The sequence below is a fragment of the Lissotriton vulgaris genome, chromosome 7, assembly GCF_964263255.1.
Source record: "Lissotriton vulgaris chromosome 7, aLisVul1.2, whole genome shotgun sequence".
Lineage (NCBI taxonomy): Eukaryota > Metazoa > Chordata > Amphibia > Caudata > Salamandridae > Lissotriton > Lissotriton vulgaris.
Window position 1 is genome coordinate 532802040 of NC_141695.1, and position 23940 is coordinate 532825979.

Genomic DNA, 23940 nt, shown 5'->3' on the forward strand with positions numbered 1-23940 from the left:
AGCGGTGCTCTGCAGGACAGCACCTACTTCTGGTTTGGCCGGCAATGCTTCCGGGTCGCCGCAGGCAGCGCGGCGGCCCGCCCTGCACGGGGAAGGGAGGCAGCCTTCGAGGAGGACAGCACCTGGCCGCGAGCGCGTTCTCGTGCGCGTGGCCTTAACAAATCACCGCGCGCGGCCAGTGCTGTCCTCCTGGGAAGCTGAGCCGCTAACTATAGGTCTCTGGCTTCGCTCGCTTCTAGCCGAGACCTAAAAAGGGTCTGTTCACATCATAGATTCATAGACCAAGGTACTCTGTCCCACTGCTTTATATGATGAACCCAGGACATGGACAGTATTCCAGTGCCACTTGGCGCACCCCTACAGGTCATAGAACAGGTTTGGGACTTAGTATTCTCAGGGACAGATCTAGGCCTCTGTGAACACCCAGATTAGCGTGACCCTACGGCCAAAGTAAAACTGAAAAAAAACACTGAAAAAAAAAGTAAAACAGTTGGGTATCTAGGGCAGTGGTAAACACCCATTTACTGTGCAAGGGACACTCCTGTTTCCAACACTGTACTGTCACATCATGAACTCATGCCTGAAGTTATTGGATTGTATAAAGAGTGAGATTACTTGCCCAGATGACTAGGGATACCAGTGTTAAAACTGGTACACAAAAAAGACAATCTACTGCCCTAGAACAGTATAGTTTGAAAAATGCTAGATTACTAATGCATATGACAATTGGGCAGTAGTGCAGACCAACATGCTAGTAAGCAGAGCTCTATCTTGGATGAGTTTGAAATTTCGAATTTTCTAAAAGTTTCGTTTTGTTGTTAGCAGCTTTGGTCGTGCAAATATCTGCAGCAATTTTTTGGGAAGACTAGACAATATATTCTGACTCTTGGGTTTCATTGCTCATGGCAACAGGTGGGCGACGAATCTGAGCATCTTCTTTAGCCTGTGGATGATAGTACTCTTCATGCAGAGAAATTGGTCCAAATTCTATTCTTGTGCGAAGGTATGAAGGAGATGAGGCAGGTTTATTTCAGGTCTCCCCTCCTAACTTTTGCCCTCTGTTACATTTCTTCTGCCCTGACCGTTTGTTTAGAGGGCAGCAATTATACAGTTTGTGATAGAGATGCCAACCAACTATGTAAGAAAGTCTAAATGTCAAGCAGTCACCTCCAAACTTAACCATTGCAAAAGGTATCTCGATACTGACCGGTACCACTAGGACAAATGATACATTATTTTCATTGTAAATATATCAAAAGTGGAGTAGGTTTTGGCTTTAATTGACTGTGGGAGGACTGTGTCTAATTATGTTTTTGTTTCTATTTAGTTTAGGACTGGCTACTACATATGTGCACCACTTTGGTAATTTAAGGAAAGCTATATAGTTGCTAGTTTGTTTCAGGGGCCGTGTTTTTACTTTTGTCCCTAGAGCTGGCAACTGTGGCAAGGCTCAAATGTTATTTTTCTTCAAGTCTAATGGCCTCATTTAATGAACCCCAAAGTAATCCTAGATGATTGTGCCCTAGAATTACAGGTACCATGTGATCAGTAACTGCGGGGGAGGGAACAAGGCAGGATATACTGAGGATTACAAGTGAGAACCTGAAATCTACTTAAAAATGAGGAATTACAAGCATAACAGTAATTTTGGTCTAATGTTTCCTGGTAATTCCTCATTTTCCAGTTCGGTATTTTCCCATGAGACTATTCCTCATTTCAGCAGAGGTAGTATAGTTACCAGCCACATCGGAAGTAAAAAAGAACCTTGGAAGGAGGCTGCATTATTATGAATGCACTATTTTTGTCAACTATTCTTCTATACTCATGTATGTTTGTATTGTGTTTTTTTGTAATAATGCAATAAATAAATTTTAATAAAAATCTTGTTGAACGATTGGGCTGTATGCGCCTGTTGAAAAGCTGGTGGTGTTGAAAAAGTCATTTGTATGGCATCTCAGGCTATGCTGGTGACTGACCGTTCCAACTCCAGCAGGTCGGTACATTTCTCCACCTGTCCCTAGCTTGACGATAAGTGGCTACATGTACGTAGCTTTTTTCATGCGAATCAGGTTGGTTGCAACTGGAAAAAATGCATTTTGCTATGTACAAAGGCCCATTTTGTGATTCAGTAACCTATTATTGAATTGCAAAATGGGTTAGCGATTCGGTATTAAGAAGGGGCGTGTTAAAGGCATCCCTTCATAATAGCGACTCGCAGTGATACATAAGCATATTTTGGGACTGTAATGCGGTCGCAAAACATTTGCATTTTACCACCAAACCCCTCCCCCTTTGTGAATGTATGTGAAAATGTTTTTTAAGAGCAGGCATTAAGAAAAAAAATGCTTTATTTAGAAGCATACACAGACATTGTTGTCTGCTGTCCCCAGGAGGCCACCATCCCTGTGTTACTAGCGATTCCCAGTGGGTCGCAAATAGCGACCTACCTCATGAATATTAATGAGGTAGGTCAATTGCAACCCCATTAGAATATAAATGCAATTACAATACAATACAATTAGGAATCGCTAAATGTTTCAAAGACACATTAGTTCATAAGTGTTCACTTAATAGCGATTCGCAAAAATGTGCTATTAGGTAATCGCAAATTGAAACCTACATACATGTGCCCTATAAGAACTGAACTGCGACCATTGTGGTTTCTACATCCCCGCCCGCCTTTTGACTCTTTTTCTGCTTCCCTTGCAGTACTTCGAGGTTCCATTTGACTCCAACATGAACAGAACGAAGAACAGGCCTCTGGTGCGAGGACAGATCAGGTAAGGCTGGCTGATGCCGAGAGCCCACCCTGATCCCTTGCGACAAGTGGGGGCTCGCGCTGCCGCGCGCAGCTATTGTGTGCCCTGTGAGCGGCGAATGAATGGCCCCGTGTCATTTTCATGTTAATAATTTTGTAGAGAGCATCAAATATGAACACATTTCCTAATCGCTATGGAACAGCAGGAACGCAAAGCGCAGCTAATAAAATCAGCGATCTTATTTGAAAAAGAAACATGTAGACCAGAAACTGGAAGCGAAAATGAAAAATATGTTCACAATGGATGTTACAATTTGCAGCACCGAGCGTATCATCTCCTCAGTGGCGCTTTGAGGCGCAGAGATGTAGCAAGAAGGCCCGCCGATTTTACCAAATGTGCCGACCAGCGTGTGGCAGGCTATAAATTGATCCTCAGCCACATTGCTGCGCCATGGCCCGCTTGAGGCAGCTCTGACCCACCCATGGGTAAATCACCCTCCTCCAATAGGAGCAGTCCAGCCCGGACTTCCAGGCCCGTCCCCCCTGAACCGGAACACAGGCAGCGCGAGACCAGTCTTGGGTTGTTTATGTTCTGGTGCAGAGAGGGCCTGGTTTGAGAATTCGGGCGGGACAGTACTCATTGTATCTTGACCACGCGTGATTTGTATAAATCTGAGGTTGCATGTTGAGCGCAAAATAATGGTGGACGGGGATGCAGCCCAGTTTCCTGTGGCTAGGATTCATTCAAGTATCAGTTTGGTACTTTCACCAAGCATTCACATACAGTACTCGAACACATGGATAGAATCTGATTTTCATGCCTGTTTACTTATCATCATCATCAATACATACCTGCAATAGATATTCTATGGCAAGGATTTTCACCTCTCTTAGGCCAGAAGTGGCCAGAATGTTGCCGCCAAGGATGGACTTCTGTTGGGCTAGGGATTACCACATGGGTGACAAGCATGCCTCGGTATGTCCAAACTAGGACAGGGAGGACATAATGCACATGAAGTGATAGCCAGCGTATCACAAAGAATACCTTCAATGTGTCGCATACGGGACACTATTATGTCAGAGATACCCAGCATGTTTCCAGGAATGGTCTCAGTATGTTACTTCTAGGCTGCCAATATTTCTGGGACAACTGATGTCGCCAGGGAAGCCTGCCTCACTGCATTTTTACCATGAACACTACTCCAGGGGTCTCTTAACGTGACACTAATCAGGTCTTAGTGGAACGTATCTTGAGACTCTTCCTACTGTCTAGAGGCAGTTTATTTCCGTGAGTGGGACCCTGAATAGAAAAAGACCTATCCCCTTCGGATAACACGATACAGCGAGGTTTAGGCAACAGCTAGAAATGGGAACATTTCAGATACCTGGGAGGAGTGTTGGGGTAATTACTGCTGATAAGGAAGGATAGTCCAAGATCAGACAATTTAACATAAAGGAGATCCTTTTTTTGCCAGCGTAAGGATTTTCTGGCAGCTAAAATATGTTCTCACTTTTTGGGACTGAAACCAGAACTGAAAGGATCTGTTACTTTCTATAGCTGATAGTGTAAATTCGCTTGTAGCCCGGCATACAGATCATTGCAGTAATCTAGGTGGGAATTTAGAGCTGTTCCAACCACCTAAACCCTTATTAGGGATTGATGGAGGAAGAAGATAGGCATTGCTGAGCTCACTGACGCACTTCCTCTTTTGAAACTTGCGCAGCTGTTGAAGTAACGCTCTCCTCCATAGCCATCACTGTGTGATAGATAGTCTCTTGCATATATAATTTATATCATTTACACTTATCGACACCTATAAATGTACCTGGAATGCTAAGCCAGCCACCATCTGTTGCATTTTCCGGTCAGGTGCCAATCAAGAACAGCTGTAGGATAGTTACCCGAGCCGCCACTCATGCAGTTTTTTAAGGCTTGATATGGACTCAAAGGTATTGATGCGCTTTACAAGAAGACCAGACGTTACAAATTCTTAGGATTTCTATTGTATTCTTTTAGGCACGGGGGACATTTAAGTGATTTTTAGACACCGTAGATGTTGGGCCGAGACTGGGAATCAATGCTTGTTCCCCAGTTCCAGAATACACAGCTTTTGCCTTCAGGCCTCATCTCATCTCCCCGCTTCACACACTAGTGCATCCTCCTAGTGTAATGCATGATTCTGCCAAAAATCCTGTTTTATCCTATGTGTTTGGATAGTCACGTGACTGCTCTATTCTGCTTTTCCTTTTTTCTACGAACTCTGACTAGGGAGTCGGTTAAGGTACTTTTATTTGGAACTCGCTTTATCATCTGCCGTGCTAATAGCGTGCACCTGCGCTGAGGTTGTAAATCTATTGCAGGTAGAGGTGCTGGGCTTGGCATATTTGAAGCCTTCTGGTAACCCTACTGCAAAGTGTACCTCCAAAGCTTGCAGACGGAGGCCGGTCTAGGACTACTATTTCTGGAGTCACTATAAAAGCAGCTTTAACGTTTGACCCTGGCTGGATCGGGCTTGCCATATCATTTAGTCTTCAGCCGCAGTCTTCCAAAGCAGGGTGATTGATTTCGGACTTCAATGATGATAGAAGTAGTGGGTCTAAGAGATCTACCCAGAAGCAGAGATGGTTCGAACTAAGATAACCAGTGACCCCACAGAGGAAGGTGTATGGTCCAATCAGATGGTGGAACAGTTGACGTCACAGTATTAGGTGTATGGGAGGTGGATAGGCCAACATGCAGTCTGCCGTAAAGCGCATACAAGGGTCCGCGTGCACCCCGCCACCCACCTGATCCAACTGAACGGCCATGTTCTCCAAAGGTTTCTTCAGCAACCGTTCAAATGCAAACCATCGAAGCTGGAGCGCTTTGGCGGAACATTTCGGTGATTAGTGTAGAGTGTAATTTGTAAGGGCCCCTGGAGGTTCTGCCAACAGTTGTTTCTGTGTTTTATTCATCATCTTTTCAAGAAGGGGTGGGGGTTGAATTTAAGGGTGTTGGAGGGTAGAGGAAGCGATGGATAAAATTATAAGAAAATTGCTACAAAGTAGCAAAGTGAGCCCGCAGGGCAAATTTGCAATTAGTTGGTAAACAGTTTTGATGCTTCGTCAAACTTGTTCTGAATCGTTCGGTGCGGAAGTGCTAATAATACATTCTCCAGTTCAACACATTTTGTTTCAAAACATATCTTTAAATGCATTGTTTTTCAGTGCATCTGTCATGCCCGCCCGACAGCTTTTGATTTTTTATGCCCTTTCTTTTCTGCTCTGTCTTTTTACAGCGTTCATAATCATTAAACTGCTTTTATGTTGCAGTAAACATACATTGACTGTAATTATATTCATGGATCAAACACGCAGCCTTGCTTTGCTTATGCTTTTTTTTCCCAAAGAGGTGGTGTGCGTTCTTGTTTGTTTTGTCACGCACACATTTTTCATCTGAATTAATTCAAAACATAATTTTAAACAGTTTTTTTTGTGATCACGAGATGCTTATTACTCAAGCAAACAGTTGCTATTTATAATGCTCGTGAAATTAAGGAGAGATTTATATACCCCATGCTATCAACATTAGGGACGCTTCAGTAGTCCTCTTTGAGTTTTTTGACCTCTGGGCCTGCGTCCTCCGAGGTCATGGAATGCCTCAGTGACTTTTTTTTCAGTTCCGTTTACAGTAAATTAGGGCACCCAGATAATGTATTATTTTTTTTTGCAATCACGCAGAGGTACTGCAGGTTCCAAGAAGCAAATGAAAACGTGAAATCACGCAACGCCCACAGCGCACGTTTTTTAATCATAGTTTTGTTGAATTACAAAGGGAATACAATTGGAAGAAACATGTAGAATTGATCACAATAATCAGTTTTGCAATGAGATCAATGCATTGTGAAGTTTCCCTTAGTGTTACTACGGTAGAGTATGGTCAGGACCGCTGGAATTATGCAATTGTGCGGCTGCAGCGATTTTCGCATAATAATAAATAGACCGCATTTCTCACATAATCCATAATTTGCTGGATACTCTGCAGATTTTACCCCCAAAAAATTGTATCTAGGTTTAAGGGTTCAAAAGTTACTAAAAACGCTGCAACACGTGTAGCCGCTCAGAGGAAGACCCTTTGCAATGGTTGACTCGTCACTGTAGTTCATTGGTGGATTTTGTTGTTAAACTGGTACTAATGAGTTGCAACTAATGCCCAGACAGTCTTAATAAATTTAAAAATGACAAAATAATGAAGTAATATTATCCTAAATGTGGAGCATAATGCTGCATAATCTGCCTTTTCTTGGTGCATAATTTACTCAACCCTGCTGCATAATTTGGTCCTCCCCTGCTGCATAATTCCAGTGGCCCTGAGTATAGTACTGTGAAGAGATACGTAGCATATTTTATAAATATATCAAGCCAGAGTGCCGTTCGAGCAGCACCTTCGCATCTTTGAGCCACAGTGCGAGACATTACCGTGGATTCACCGGTCCTCACAAAACGAAAGCTGAAATTGTGTTTTCCCAAATGTGGGCCTGAAATCAAAGTCCAATTTTAGCTTTTATTTGCATTAAATTCTAGTTAAAAAATATACCTAAAAAATTGTCTTCTTTTTTCAGCTGAGAAGCAGATATTTCCCCCTCCCTTCCATGTGTTTGCTGTTTGCTGTTTTTGTACCTGAAATACAGCTGCACACCTTGAACATAAATTATCAACGTTCTACTAGGCCTTTGTGAGTTGGTTCAAGAAATGAGAAAGCTGGAGCCTCACAAATCTACTTAGTGCTTCAAAAGATTTATCTAGTTTATAGAGTTGCTTGGCCTTTCTTGAATATTTGTTCCAACATCCGTGGTTTTTCGCCTAAAAGGGCCTTTGTCTCCATTGACAAAGCACCAAAAGAGTTTACTGCCCATTGTTAAATTTAAGAAGTCTTTTAACCTCACTACCAAGGGTTGCTTTTGCTTTTGTGTTTGATTATTGATTTTTTAAGTTCAGAAATACGTTTGTTAAGGGAAATACAAATCATAATACAAAGAACAAATTAGTAGTACATAGTCACATGAATCCGTTTTTAAATACAAGGAGAAGATAAGTGTTTATTGATTTTTTGCTTTTAACTAATCAGCCTTTCACAAATAAAGTATAAATTATGAAAATGTCCAAGAAAAGGAACAGAATACAAGTCATGTGTGGAATGTGAATTGCACAGTAAGGCGTATGTATATGTGAAAAATAAACCACAGTGGGATTATTTCAGGATCACTCTTCAGATGGGGGTGTCGTTTCAAGGTAACCGCACACAATCATCTTCATTGTAGAGCTAGCTGACATTTGGAGTTGGCGTCTTCTGAGGACGTCTGGGCAGTTGCTGTTCTCACACCCTAACACAATGCATTCAGTGGTCTTGTCCCCAATAGGGGTGTTTATTCTACTTCCCCTGACCTCAGGTGTGGCCCACCTTTGAGCCTAGCTTGTCAAGGCTTTTATGCCAATGGGCATCCTTTGACTCCCTGTCCTCCCCTTTTGTTACACTGGCGATAAGAACATTTTTGTAGTTGTTTACCAGTGACTACGTCATGTTATCCTTTATGGAGGGGCATTGATTGTTTAGTTTTCCACAACGTTCTAATATTGTCCCTGACGGTTGAGGCAGGTATGTTAGATGCCCCTGGGTCTTCGACTTATGACTCTCTTTTCGCCTCCTGTTCCAGCTTGCTACTCAAGGAAGTTTTGTTTGGATGTCTAACTTTCCTTGTTAGTGGCACCATCGTTGGCATTGCTCGGCTGCCAGATGTTCATGGGGTTGCCACATCCTTCACGTTTGTTGAGGGATTATTAGAGGACTCTTTGTTCTTGGGCGTGACATTGTTTCCGAGTATTACCCTGGGGGGTTGGGGTATATTTTTTAGTGCAGGAGTGTATTGTCAGTATTATTCCCGACCTTTTCATCGGGCTAGGCAGTTTTGATGTGGAAGTAGACTCCCTCAGATCCTCCATTTTCCTGGCCCTCTGTAGTGTTGCATCAACAAAAGATATTTCTGGCTTTGGGTAAAAAATTGAGGTTACAGAAAACCGGTTCGAAATTCGTGAGGCGAAGCTCTTCTCTAGCCAATTAATGGGGTTCTCTCCATACTGCTAGTCCGACTGGAATATTGCTGACCATTTTGTAACTCAGACCAATATTTAAAGGTCTAAGATTTGAGATTTATCAAGGCGAATGTCTCTGCAAGTTCCAGAATGCTCTTTTTCGTCCTCTTGTCCTCACTGAAGAATGGACCCAGCCCTGGATGTCCTCCTATGTCAGCCGTGAAAATGGAAAAAAGGTGGGGGAAACACCTGCCAGCAGGCTGGGGCGAACGTAATAACCAGTCAGTAAAACTTTATTCAGTTTTAAAAGAAATAAAAGAATAAAAGCACACATCCTAAAAACACATAGTTACTTAAAAGTAGTTTCAGACAAAGGTCAAATTCATTTCACAACTGCAATCACATATAAGTTTCAAAAGGTAAAAATTGATTAAGATTCTACTTGTGACAAACATTTTCCTTCTTGTAAAACATATAGAATATATGTAATTATAGTTTTACATCCTAGCACATTGTTTAATCCGGACAGAAACAGAATAAGAAGTAATAACTTTACAAAGCACTTCCTATATACAGTATAAAGGGCCGGTCCTAGGCATGGGCGGTATGGGCAGCTGCCCAGGGCCTCGCGTTCAGGGGGCCCACTGCCGGCCCCGCAGAGTAGCAGTAAGGCACTTAGAGGGGCCTCACATCTTCCCTTTCGCCCGGGGCCTCAGAAGGTCTCAGAAGGCCTAGGACCGGTAAAAAGTGCCAAATGCATAGTTGATTAGGTTGATCTGTTATCACACAAGCAAATGTAGCCATCCGGTACCTAGCACCCTGTTACCGAATGCAACTAAGTGGTGGGCTGTACATAATCAAAAACGAGTAAGAATATAGCAATGGTATATATGAGATGTATGATGTGATTGGAAATGGAAATATAACTCACAATAGTGAATTTATTGCCATCTCACTGGATTCTGTCCTGAGTTTTCATATCAATAACATTCTCATTAAGTTCCCTTTTAGAGAACCGGGTGATTGTCTCAGGGGTCTTCCAAGAGTCATCATTTAAAGTATAATAATTATTATTATTGTGAATTTATAATCCGCTCAGCAACCCTGAGGGTTTTCTGGCGCATGGCAGACAGAGAGGATGCAGAGAGCCAAGAGAGTGGGTTCGAAGAGCCCGGTCTTTAAGCCCCTGTGAAAGGCAGGTAGAGAGAGACAGTTCCTCAATGAACCTGGAAGGGAGTTCCAAAGTTGCAGGCCTAGATAGACTCAAAAATGGCCTTTCATAAGGAATAGATGAAATCTCGGTACAATAAACCGGGTCTGTTGCGAGGATCTTAGAGGACAGGATGGGTAATATGGATGAACCAAATCCAAAATATATTTGGGATTAACTCCAGCATTTTTTCTTGAACATGTAACATTGAGCTTTTAACTTAATGCGATTTGAGACAGTAAGCCCGTGCAGCTCACGGAGAAGGTTAGTAACGGAGGCAAATTTGAGTAACCGATTAAGAAGCCTAGCAACAGAATTCTGCAGAAGCTGCAGTCGGTGTATGGTGGATTTGTTAGTTCCCAGGTGTAACACATTGCTGTAATCCGGTCTAGATATGAGAGATTGAATCACTTTCCTTTGTGCAGAAAAGAGGATCAACCAAAGGATCTTTTAAGGTCATTTAAGTACCGCAAAGCAGGGGTCCATCACCTTAGACACTAGTGGCTTCATAGATAATGATTCGTCCACAATGAAGCCCAGGTTCTTAACCTTGTCCATAGATGTAGGTGGAACACCTAAAATGACAGACCAATGACGTGGACCCCAAAGATCTGGCTTTTTCCCCCAGATTCATGCCCTCCGGTATATCCCAGTTTAAATTGAATAGGCTGTTATGCATCCAAAAGGAAATCTTACTAAAACCCAAGCTAAGATCAGAAGGCCCATGCCCCAGAGCAGATGACAGAGAGAAGATAATCTGGGGGTTGTCCGCATAGAAAAGGAGAGAAAGCCTGCAGCTTTCTACCACATCCACTAGCGGGCAGATATAAATGTTAAATAATATCAGAATCTGCACCGAGCCCTGCGGAACTCCAGAAGAAAGGGCTTGGGAATTGGACCTAGCAGATGAGGAAAAACCTGAAAGGATTGGTCCTTAAGAAAGGAACCGAACCACTCCAGGGCCCCACCACCGAGACCAAGTGCCTTCAGCTCATCCACTAGGCTAGGATGAGACACAGTGTCAAAGGCAGCGCAAAGGCCAAAGAGGATGAGCACTGCTGTTTCTCCCTCATTCAGGCACTGCCTTAACAACTTGGTTACCCCTAAAAGGGTGGATTCCGTCGAGTATCCCACCCTAAAGCCAGACTGAGAAGAATGAAGGAAGTTATGGGCTTCCACAAAAGAGGTTTACCATCTGTTAACATTTTTTTCCAAAATTTTAGAGAAAATAGGCAACAAAGAAATAGGGCAGAAATTGGACAAATTAGTGGGGTCTAAATTAGCTCTTAGGGTTATGTCCATCAACTGGAGAGGAATTCTGAATGATGGCCAATGTCTCTGCATCGTTTAATTGTACTCTTTTTAAATAGTTGCTAGCCAATTGGGAATTAATATTTCCAACTTTTTGAGTGCGAGAGAGGGGGAGAACCTGACAACTTGCAGGGATCAGACAATTCCTTCACCAAATAGAATTTTTTTTTGCTTCATTTTAAGTGCCTAAGATTTTATTGGAGTAGAAGTCCGCTCAAGCAGATTGACAAAGCCCATGATATTTTTTAGTGCTACTTTGTAGTTGGTTTTTTGGTGTCATCTGTATAGGATTTTTTCTAGAGCCTTTCAAGGACCTTACATTGTTTTTTCTCAAATGTTAGCATTTCATTAAAACAAGGCGCAGGAGGCAAAGACCGGCCAGCACATTTTACAGTGGCAGGTAAACATTTATCAACGGGCTCCATAAGCCAGTGATGAATATGGTTATGGTCCAGATGCAACTGTTGTTTAATGTCTGATCAGGCGTCCTGAAGTAAATTATTAAAAGCCGGAACGTTCAGCTTAGACCAGCTCCTGGTTTTTGATTTAGAGGCAAGATAAGAGGGTAAACAAGAATACTCAGCGTAAAAGGCACTGCAGAGTGGTCAGATCAAAGTAAAGGGCAAAGGGAAGTGGTAACCAAGTCAGACAGATTAGAAAAGATTGGGTCCAAAAGACGTCCTGCAACATGCGCAGGAGTATGGTTACACAAGTTCAAATTTAAGGCCCCAAGATACTCAATAAGAGGAATTTTTGGAGCATTTGGGATCATCCAAGCGAATATTAATATCACCCAAGATTGTGAAATTGGCTGATTTTAGAATGTGAGGAGCTACTAAATCTAAAAAGGTGAGGCACCAATTCCCAGCTTGGCCAGGGGGGCTGTACACTAAAATGACAAAGCAAAACGTAGTGCTTCGAAGGCGGGGTCAAGGAAATCTTCAATTGTCATTGAAGAATATTTATAAATACAATAGCCACTCATCCGCCTGTCCTATGTTGCCTATCCTTCCTGGCTATGGAGTAATTGGGTGTGAGAGCCGCAACTACATCCGGTGCTGATCCCTCATGAAGCCAAGTGTCTCTATGAAATACAGCATCTGGTTGCGCATCCTCTAAAAAGTTTATAATATGTAGCTTTGGTAGGGACTGACAATTAATATTATAGAAGTGAAACTCTTTAGTGGAATTAAGTGATCCCAATAGTGTTAACATGATGGTAACCATACTAGTTGGAGTATTATCTAAACCATTATCGGTGGATGAAGGCAAATCGCAATGAGGATTGCATTTTAAAAATGTTGAGCGAGTAAAATTACAGCCCCATCAAGTAAAAGAACTTACTCCGGCACCAAAGGCTTGACAATTTGGTAAATGCTCTTGCCGTAGTGCCATAAATTGGCTAATAGAAAAGCACTGTCTCTCTAACGCAGAAGGGCCAGGATTTGTAGCTCCTGGCCCCGGTCGGAGGCAGACGGGCGCAGACGGGCTTGCCTTAGGGGCGCCCGCTGTGTGCAACCGTTCTCTGGCCATCCTATATAGGGCTGTAACATAGGAGCTAAACCGTAAACGGCCAGGAGAGACGGCGTCACTGTAGTGGCCGACAAAGAAGGAGGAACAGCACTAAAACTCCTGCTTTCCTTCAAACAGTTTACACCAAAGTACAGTCCCCAAAAAACCACACCATCAATAAAAACTGCCCCTAAATTAAAAAAAACACATAAAACAGGAAGACTTCAGGTATGCCGGTAATTGTTAAAAAGATAAAGAATCATTGCTCGTGCAACAACCCCTACCTAGCCGCGGTGCGTCCACTCCTGGCCATCTTATATAGGGCTGTAACGTTAGAGCTGGACCGCAAACAGCCAGGAGATACGGCACCACGAAAATGGCCTCCAAAGAAAGAGGAGCAGCACTAAAACCCATGCTTTCCTTCAAACAGTTTACACCAAAGTCCAGTCCCAAAACAAACACTCTTCAATAAAAACTACCCTGTAAATTAAAAAAGACATAAGAGGAAGACTTCACTATGCCAGAAATGTTTTAAAAGATAAAGGATCGTTGCCCGTGCAAGAACCCCCCCTACCTAGCTGATGTGGGTCTGCTCCCGCTACTGATCCAAGAGCCAGGTCTTGAGAAGTCAACTTCAGTCTGCTGTCCCTCATCCAGTCGGCTACGGCCTTCATTCCTCTGTGGAGGTTGGCTTTGGCGGTGTGGGGGTCTTCAGTGAGGGATATGATCAGCTGGGTGTCGTCGGTGTAGGAGATGATGTTGAGGTTATGTTGACGTGCGACGCGGGCGAGCGGTACCATGTAGATATTGAACAGTGTCGGGCTGAGGGAGGATCCCTGTGGGACGCCGCAGATGATCTCGGTGGTTTTTGAGCGAAAGGGTGGGAGGCGGACGCTCTGGGTTCTGCCGGAGAGGAAGGATGTGGTCCAGGCCAGGGCCTTCTCTTGAATTTCGGCGTCATGGAGGCGTGCTGATAGGGTGCGGTGGCAGACTTTGTCAAAGGCTGCTGACCGGTCCAGGAGGATGAGGGCGGCTGTTTCTCCTTTGTCCATTAGGATCCTGATGTCGTCAGTGGCGGCGATGAGGGCGGTCTCGGTGCTGTGGTTGCTGCGAAAACCGGATTGGGAAGGGTCCAGGATGTTGTTGTCTTCGAGGTAGCGGGTTAGCTGTTTGTTGACAATCTTCTCTGTCACTTTCGCCGGGAACGGGAGCAGGGAGATGGGCTGGAAGTTCTTGAGGTACTTGGGGTCCGCCTTGGGTTTCTTCAGAAGGGCGTTGATCTCGGCGTGTTTCCAGCTTTCCGGGAAAGTTCCTGTATCGAAGGAGCTGTTGATGGTTTTCCGGAAGTGGGGCGCGATGGTTGTGCTGGCTTTGTTGAAGATGTGGTAAGGGCAGGGGTCGGATGGGGATCCGGAGTGGATGGAGTTCATGGTTTTGATGGCGTCTTCGTCGCTGACGTTGGACCAGGCGGTCAGGCGGCTGGTCAGGGTAGTGATCGTGGGGGTGGTGGACTCGGTGGTGGGTGCGGGGGTCTCGGGGTTGAAGCTGTCGTGGATGTCGGTGATCTTGGGGTGAAAGAAGATGGCCAGGGAGTCGCACAGGTCTTGTGATGGTGGTATGTCGTTGGTGTTGGAGCTGGGGTTGGAGAGTTCTTTCACGATGCTGAAGAGCTCCTTGGAGTTGTGTGCGTTGTTGTCAAGGCGGTCCTTTAAGGGGGTTCTTTTGGTGGTCTTGATAAGTTGGTGGTGTTTGCGGGTGGCGCTCTTGTGGGCTGTGTGGTTAACTGGTGTTCGGTTGTGGAGCCATTTCTTCTCCAGCTTCCGACAGGTGCGCTTGGAGATCCGGAGGTCTTCGGTGAACCAGGCGGCTTTCTTGGTCCTTGGTGACCTTGCCGCAGCAGTGGCATGGCAGCTGTTGGGTGCGGTGGTGTGTGGTGGGTTTCCTGAAGGTGAAGTGGACGCATCTGTGGTCGGTCCAGTGGGGTTCGGTGATGTGGTTAAAGGAGATGTGGGTGCTTGTGGAAAAGATGGGGTCCAGCGTGTGTCCGGCGGCGTGGGTGGGTGTTGTCACGAGCTGTTTGAGTCTGAGGTTGGCGAGGTTGTCTATCTGGGCGGTGGAGTTGGTGTCGTTGTTATTCTCGAGGTGGAAGTTCAGGTCCCCGAGGAGGATGTAGTCCGTGGAAGCGAGGGCGTGGGTGCTCACGAGGTTGGCGATGATGTCGCTGAACTGTGGTCTTGGTCCGGGTGGTCTGTAAAGGAGTGTTCCTCGGAGGGTCGTGTTGGGGTCGGTGTAGATCTGGAAGTGCATGTGCTCGGCAGTGGTGAGGGTGTCGTCTGGGTTGGTCGAGACTCTGAGGGTGTCCTTGTGGATGATGGCGATTCCCCCTCCAACTCTGTTGGTGCGGTCTCTGCGGGAGATCTTGTAGCCCTGTGGGATGGCTATGGCGATGTCTGGTGCTGAGGTGGCGTTTAGCCAGGTCTCCATCAGGAAGGCGACGTCTGAGCCGGTGGAGTCTAGGAGGTCCCAGAGTTCGATGGCGTGCTTGCGGGCAGAGCGGGTGTTGAGGAGGATGCAGCGGAGGTGGTTGGGTTCTCTGGTTGGTGGTCTGGCGGGATGGATGCTGGTGAATCTGCAGTTCCGGCAGGCGAAAGGCCCTTGGGTGTGCTGCGGGGTGGCCCGGTGGCAGGGGTGGTCTCGTCCGCTGTTTAGTGCGTGGAGGGTTTTGGAGTCGAAGTGCAGTCTGTCGTTGCGGGGTCCAGGGGTTCTGGCGCTGGGCGCGGTCCAAGTGCGGACGGGCGCAGACGGGCTTGCCTTTGGTGCGCCAGCGGCACGCCCGCTGCGCGGTCGCTGCGCGGCCTCCATATGTCGGCAGAGGGAGGGAGGAGCAGCTGGGAGGTGGGAGCGGGTGGACAATGGGGGCTGGGGGCAGGGTCGCGACGGCGGGGACACGGGAGGCGGGGGAAGCGAGGGGGCACAGGGGCAAGTGGGCACAGGGGGTCAAAAACGGCGGGAAAACGGCCGGGAGGCGGGGGGGAAGCGAGGGGGCACAGGGGCAAGGTGGGGCACGGGGTTCAGAGAAAGATGCAAAGAGGACAAAGCGAAGGATGGGCACAAACAGCAGGCACAAGAATGGAGACCAGGACGACAGCTAGAGGCGATGCAGGCGGCGGAGCACGGTCACACAGGGGGCTGCGTGGCAGTGAGGGGAACGACCTGCCTGGTGAACAGGGTCTGAGGTCCCAGCGAGAAGTTGCCTCAGGAATATATTCTCTTGACTCTGAAGCCCTGAACTACTTCACCTGGGTCATCCAGTGTTGCTGAGACTGATTTTGCACTTTAAAGTGTCAACATATCCTTAATGGGTTTGGTACCCAATTTGGTAGCAAAGTTAAATATTCCTTTCGTAACTTTCACCATGTTGTTGTTACTGGCTATTTTTTGTGTGCACCAACAAGTTCTCCACTCAAGCTTGCTATAGTAGCCGGTAGGCGAGGGTCTACTGCAGGGCCTTGTCTTAGATTTTAAATGCGCTATCTTGCCATGTGGGCAAGATATTTTCATTTTCTCTACTTCTGACTATGCCAAGTGTGTAGGTGAAGAGATGCAAGACCTACCTAGTGGCCATTGGGGCCTGTCCCAACAGGCTATTCTTCATTGCCAATGAGGTCGTCAAACAGTTAATTAATCTGATGCAGTCCTTTCTCTGGTGAGATGCAAAAAGGTCTCAAGGGACCAGAGTATTTTCTTGGCTAGATAAACGCATAAACGATTCAACTGCAGCCTCCTGTAATCAATAAATCAGCATTTATAGAGTGCGGCCCTGTCACCCCTGGGGGTATCTGGGCACTTGGGTGCTAGGACTTTGTCGCGTCCACTCCCTTGCGAGAAATCTTGAGAAAACGGCAGGAAGAGGGAAGAAACAATCAGAAAAAGACAATGCGAGCAGAAAAGGCAAAACAGGACCAAAAGACTAACAGAAAAGGGCAAACAGAGGCAGAAAAGGCAAAACGGTGAGTAGGTAAATGAGTAGGAAAGGAAAAAACAAGCAGATACAGGCAAAACAGAGGGCAGAAAAGGCAAAACAGAGCAAGAAAAGAGCATACAAGGGCAAACAGAGGGTAGAAAAACGAGTAGAAAAGGCAAAACGGAGGTCAGAAAAACAAGCAGTAAAAGGCAAAAAAGACAGCAGAAAAATGAGAAGAAAGGGCAAAACAGAAGGAAGAAAAACTAGCAGAAAAGGCAAAACAGGCAGGGCAGAACACAGGGCAGAAAAACAAGCTGTAATGGCAAAACAGAGGGCAGAGAAAGGAGCAGAAAAGACAAACCAGAGGGAAGAAAAACGAGCAGAAACAGGCAAAACAGAGGGCAGAAAAACATAGAAAAGGCAAAGCAGAGGAATAAACAAGCAGAGGAGGCACAAACAGAGTGAAGCAGGTAGACAGGCAGCAGAGGGTAGCTGACTGTGGGTAAGCTGGACAGGGCGACTGTCACAAGGGGAAATGGCACAAGGGCCTTGTCTGAAAGTTTATGTCTTGGATAAATATTTTGCTAGTGGCCATAACTTCAAAAAGATATATTAGCATAGCATAACTTGTAATCATAAAGCACATGCTCACCCCATGGTATCTTGGAGCTGAATAACAGATGTTTATTGTTACCCAACTCAATGGTACTCATTTTATCGACCTCAGAAGGATGAAAGGCTCGGTGGACCCACCAGAATCTGAACCTGTGACCAATAGGTCGAAAACAGGCCCCTACAGTGGATGCCATAGTCCACGAGCTGCGCACACTTCCTCCACACCGAAACCAGTGCTTTCTGGTGCTCATGGTAGTGGTGTTTATCTGATTAAAAGATGAGCACAACAAAAGTTGTCTATTAAAATCAATATTCATTCAAATAGAAGTAATACCTGTCACCTAAGCCATTCTTAGCACTTTGGGACCTGGAATAGTCTGAATGGTCATACTTGTAGAGTGTGATGGTTAGTAGTTGTGTTGGTACTGTCATTGGCAGTGCTTGCAGGGGCAATGGTTGAAGCAAGCTGCAGTGGCCCTCTGCCAAGGACCCTTGCACGTATTTTTAAATGTAAACAAAGTAAGCACTGATCAGAACTCTGCACTCTATTCCAATTGGGAGAGGGTGCCCTTGGGGACTCATTCCTAAAGAGCTAATGGATTTTCACCTCAATGAGCAGATTTATCTTACAAAATGTTCTCAATGTGCATACCTTTTTGGCTAAGGCAATACAATAACATTTGAGCGTCAGTCACACCTTGATATCTTGTCTTGATTAAAATCTGTCACTGATATATGACAGTGATGCTAGTGAGTGTAGGAAGAGAGTGTATTAAGTAGTGATTGTGGTCAGGCTTCACTATGCAATGATGTCACAATACCCCAAAGATGGTCTTTGACTTCACAAAAATAAATCCTTAGCTCAATCCTGGTAAAGTGGCAAATAGCATTCAGGCTTTGCTAGAGGAACATGTGTTAAGCATTGCAGAGTACCAACATTGACAATAAGTAATTGAAATCTCGAAAGAAATCCAACACCGATTTAAAAAAAAAGAAAGCCTATTTCTATGCAAGTTAGAGACCAAAACAAAGTCAATCGGATAGGTATACCTGGAGTTATAGATATTAGAAGCAAAATTAAATCAATACAAAATAATACTGCAAGACTTTTTCATTGCGATCAATAGTAAAAAATACTAGTGAAAATCGGTCACTTGCAGATCAAGTTGCATGGAACCCAAGGAGGGTGAAGGTGAAGCGGGTCCCAGGACAAGGACTCAAAAGTCAGTTGCATTTTTGGGTACAGAGTTGTCCTGGATGTCCGAGATGCTGAATGGGAGTCATGGGGAGCAGGTTTTACTTTTAAGCGGTGCTGGCGAGGTAATGGATTCAAAAAGTTGACAAAGAAGCCACTGCTGACATCGGATTAAGATTTTGCAAAGTTCCCTCAAGGTGCAGCGCCAAGAAGTGGCGGTTGTCGGACTGTTGACCACTAAACCATGGCAGCGGTAAAGTCAGCAAGAAGTTGTTTCAACTTCCGGAGGTCCATGGGAAAAAGGTAGCCGCCTGAAACTTCCTGGAGGTCAGGATTACGTTTCCCACAATACAGTGGACCATCTACTTTTGGTTGATCCCTCAGAGGGCCAGATGGCAGCTATTCTTTGGTTCTGGGACGTTGTTTCACCTACAGTGTTCAGGGGGCCAGTACCACCAGTCCATGGGAGAATGGAGGTGGCTTTGGCTCTCAGAGGGGTCCCTTTGGAACCGGTCTTCCAGGGAGGTTGCCACAGGTGCCGAGTATCATGCCTTTGCTTTGTGCAGATCCTGTTGTCGCAAACACAATTCTTTTCTTTGTCCTCTTGCAAGTCAGATCAGAACTGAGGTTTCTTGTGTCAGGGGTGGCCCTTGAATCATAGATTTAGAGGCATTAGGAGTATGGGTGCAAGTCACCAATGGGCTACTAGCCGCTATGGCTAATCCGCCTTTGATGTGACCACATCTGATGTTTTGGCATCTTTAAAAATGATAGAGTTGAGGTTTCTGGGTAGGAATACCCAAAACCCATATTGCATTGCTTTTAAAAATGACAGAATTCTTCCTAAGCTGTATAGACCATGGGCCACATTATGCATGCAGCGCATTTACCTTCATTGTACTGGACGCAACTTTTAAAAGGTGCACCCAGCGCATTTAAGGCAAATGTGCCGTATTATGATGAATGTGCTGCCCTCAGGGCAGCCGCAAACTGGGGGCAGCGCATTTGTGTGAAAAAACGGAGCTGCTGCTTTAAAGTCGCTCCGCGTTTTCAATGTGCAGGCGGCAACCCCCCTGTACTTTTAAAGGGGATTAGCGATCCCCTTGCGACTGCACCCGCCTGCAAAGGGATGTCTGGCGGTCCATAGGACCCACTTTCCTCCCTCCATATTGGCATGAGAATCATGTCAGGGGCGAAGAGGCAAGTTATTTGATACCAAACATGACATATTACGGCAGATGAATAATGGAGTCAGCAACCCCAAGTTTGCCCAGGTTCCAGCCCTTGTTATCCTATGGACAGCTGAACACTTATGGGAGACTGTAATTGAAAAGGCCACTATAGGGACATGTAGGCTTGCACATATTTATTGTAACCCTTAATATGATGCAACCTGCCTCTTGGGCTGAAGATGCCTTCCTTAGGGGTGACTGACATATATTAAAGATAGCATTGGAGCAAAAAGTGGGGGGTGATCATACAATGAGGCACTTTCCTACAGTGACCATTTGTTAAAGCCACCATTGCCAGAGGGATTTACTTATGCACCTACAGTTGCTATAATCTGCGGATGGCCTAATCTCCATCTAGTGTCTGACCACTTTATACTAGAGCTAAGACAGTTTATGTGGCATTGTCCATGCATGTGCCTGTCAGAAGCCTAAGTGGGGCTTCTACGAGGACAACCCCACTTATGTTGTGCTTTCGAGCTGTCTTCCTGAAGTGATACTTCCACAGCATGGCCTAAACTTTCCCAAGTTTCCTAGTTTCCTGGCCCTTTTCATCATTAGTGCTCTGGAATCTGCCTACACATTAAGAATGAGATAGCGCCATGATAAACCTCTGCTGAGCCCTCACTTGTTCTCTCCTTTATAAGAAGAGACCTGAAGAGTACACATATATGCTCAAGTAGGAGGGCATTCAGTGTATGATGTATGAGTGAGCGGCATCATCACGTAGCTCTCTGATTTAATAGCTTTTCAACAGTAGGTTGTTGTCATGAACTAGGTCATAGGACATCCACACACTGCTAACGGGAGAGTTTCTAGAACTAAGAGTAACTGAGTGACTGTAAAGATAACTTTATCCTATTAGGAAATCTCTAATAATGGTTAATTCAATATCATGCTTTCCTTTTTTGACACACAATCTTTTGATCAGGCCCAGACAAAATGTAAATTACTCAGGCCTAATTTCGCGAATTTCTCTTCACAGTTGTTTCACTAATTTAGCGAAATAACACCATTAAGCTATGTTGCATAATTGCACCGCCATTCGCAGTAAAATCATAGTGCAGAAGTGCGGAAAACATATGAAGGAGCAGCTGTTTGAGAATTGTATTTTTAGCTCCATTTCTTTTAGCTCAAGATGTGTTGTCACTTAAAAATATGGCTCAAATATATTGTATATACATCTATGTGTATACCCCCCTGTAATGCAAATATCTCTACCATCCTAGGTATTTGGTGCTGACCACTAAACTATTTACCATACCTTGCATAATTTGACTAACAAGATATGATTTGAAAAAGTTCAACCAAGTTCTTTATTGACCCCTTTTATACCTAGAGGTAGAAATTATATAATTTCCATGTGTAGAGTTTTCTGTTCTTCTCCTAACAAAGATTTTGTAGCAGTTCCTGATTGTCGCGGATGGGGTATTCATGATTTCAGAATACTGTGTTTCTGGTTTTGGAGAGACTTGCTGCACACTTTTCCTATTGTACCTGAGTTGGTCACATATCACGTTTTTCTCACGGGAATCTTTGGTATCAGGGTGGTATTTTTTTTTTTTACTTCTTGGGTGCTTTGGTGTACTTGGTAGCTTTTCCCGTAATTGTTGGAAAGTCCTTCTAGTTTAGTCAATTCTGTTGCCCTGTGCTCAGGGCCACTAGAATTGAGTCAATGGAGGATGATATTTTGTAGCAGTGCCGACAGTTATGAAAATGCAAACATTTTTTGTGAAGCGCGACTGTTCACACTTCTATTATTTGAAATATAATTTAATGAGACACCACAAAAAGAGCATAGTCATCCCCAGCCATCCAGCCACCTTATAACACTCTCTGAGAAAACAACATTGAATACTCTAAACATTCTAATTCCACCAGATATATCCAATACAACACATCTCCCTTCTTATAACAAAAACAAATTCCAGCGTACCAATGGTAAAATAAAACAGAAAGTTCTTACTGTACATAATCATGTAAAAATGCAGGTGGTCTGCACAAACTTTGATTCCTTGTCACACATTGGTTTCCATTTCCCTAAAATCTCCCCCACCTGAAGTTGCATGTCCTCCACCCTTCCGAACTAGGGAGCATAACACCCCATCGGACATCAACATTAAACTGCTACACATTTCCTTGCCAACCTTGCTTGCCCTCCTTTCAGATGTTAAGCCACCCTCCTAAGATTCCAATTCTCCCCATATTAAAGTACCACTGAATAACAGTGAGTTTTGATTACCTTGAAAGGCCCTCTGTACTTTGTCAGACCTTTGCCAGTCTATCTTGATCTCACTTTAACCCAATCACCAACCATTACACGACCCTGTTCCATCACACAGGATTTCAAGACCATTCTGTCGTCGAATCATCCATGCTGGAACTAACTTATTTCTCGGTACTCTACCATACATCATTTCAAAGGGCGACTTCCCAGTATTAAAATTTTCAGTTGAACAGTAAGCCCACACCATATCTGAAACTATCCTTTCAACCTTTTGTCCATTCGCCACCGCCATTCGTATAATTCCTTTGACCATCCTATTTGCTCTCTCAACAATGCCATTGTCTTGTGGATTATATAACGTAGTACGGTTGGGTTCAACTCCACAAGACAGCAAAAAGTCCTGCATTTCACTAGACAGTAATTCAGTACCATTGTCTGTTATGATAACAGAAGGAAAACATTTTTCAATAAATATGGCCTTCATAAGACAAATGGTAGAATGGGTTGTTACCCCTCTTACATACTCACAATTAACCACTTGGTGTGCACATCCACCACCACCAGAGCAAACCTTAAGTCCTGCCTCAGTTCATTCATAGGTTGTATAAAATCTATACTTGGGGTGTGGCAAGGCGGTTAGTACTGTAATACTCGGAAGCGCCTGGTAAAGGGCTCCCGAGCTGGTCTAATTGTTCTGCTGCTGCAATAAGGAAAAAGCACACATTTCATTTCTCTGCTGCTGCTGCGTGGCAATACAGGAAAAGCACTAATTTCTTTTAAATCACTCTCCTTGTATTTTTGACTGATATACTTTTAAACCCACTGTTTTTAACTCTGCACTAACTTACCTGGTGACTTGCTTGCGTGTTCCCCGGTCCACTGTGGTTGTTACCGTTTGCGTGGAGGGACCGTTGCGCATACAGGAAGTACAAGGGGGTAACTTTCGGCAGGGACACACTCGAGGTCAGCGCTCTAGTGTTTGAGCATGACGCCTCACCTATAAAATCATGATGCCAGCCTTAACGCGCAGCGGACGCGCGCAGTGGGCGCACCGCTGGCGTGTCAAAGGCAAGCCAGTCTGTGCCCATCCACGGCCGTCCGGGACCGGGGGCCAGACCCCCTGGCCAATTTCTGACATATTCCAAAGCAGAGCTGTTTGCTCTCACATCAGGCAGTCAAACCCTTAATAAAAGAGTGGCAGACAAACTACGTGCAGAAAATCTGCTGAGGGTCACCCACACTAAAACTCCGGACCCACCCCCTAATGCTAATCCCATGCCCATTAACCCCCATGGTTTAAAAGAAGCAGTTTTAAACACTCGATCCCTACAGAAACACCACTTTGAAATATTCTCACTCTTCTAAGATGATGAGGTAGACAGCCTAGCCCTCACTGAAACCTGGCTCGAGGACTCCTCAGTCCCAGACATTATCGCCTCACTCCCAGGTGATGTTCTTTGACATAACAGACTAGGAATTACCTGGGGAGGGGGAGTAGAACTCTTCGTAAACAAAAAGCTACAGATTACCAAAATAGTGGCTGAAAGTATTGACCAAGCTGACATTTTAGAGGTCAAAGTCTCACTTAAATCTACCTGCTTCTTAATGGCAGTGGTTTACTGCCCTCCAAGGTCAACCCCCAGCATTAACAAACTATTCCTGGAAATTGTCACCGATCTATGCTCTCGCTACACACGGCTCCTTATCACTGGGGACTTCAACTATCACTGGGACAGTGTCCCGAAGGAATCTCACACTAGGCAATTCGAAATAGGAATGGATGCAATGGGGCTACATCAGATCATAGATGCCCCCACTCACCTGAAAGGGCATACCCTTGACCTCATCTG

General features: G+C 44.9%; 1 protein-coding gene across 1 annotated transcript in view; it reads left to right on the plus strand.

Moving 5' to 3' along the window:
- The window catches only part of COX10 (cytochrome c oxidase assembly factor heme A:farnesyltransferase COX10), a 588107-nt gene that overhangs the window by 414314 nt on the left and 149853 nt on the right, over window positions 1-23940 (plus strand). Inside the window, exon 5 of the mRNA XM_086930609.1 lies at window positions 2710-2780. Coding sequence (XP_086786735.1) covers window positions 2710-2780 — 71 coding nt within the window. The remainder of the gene's footprint in view (window positions 1-2709; window positions 2781-23940) is intronic.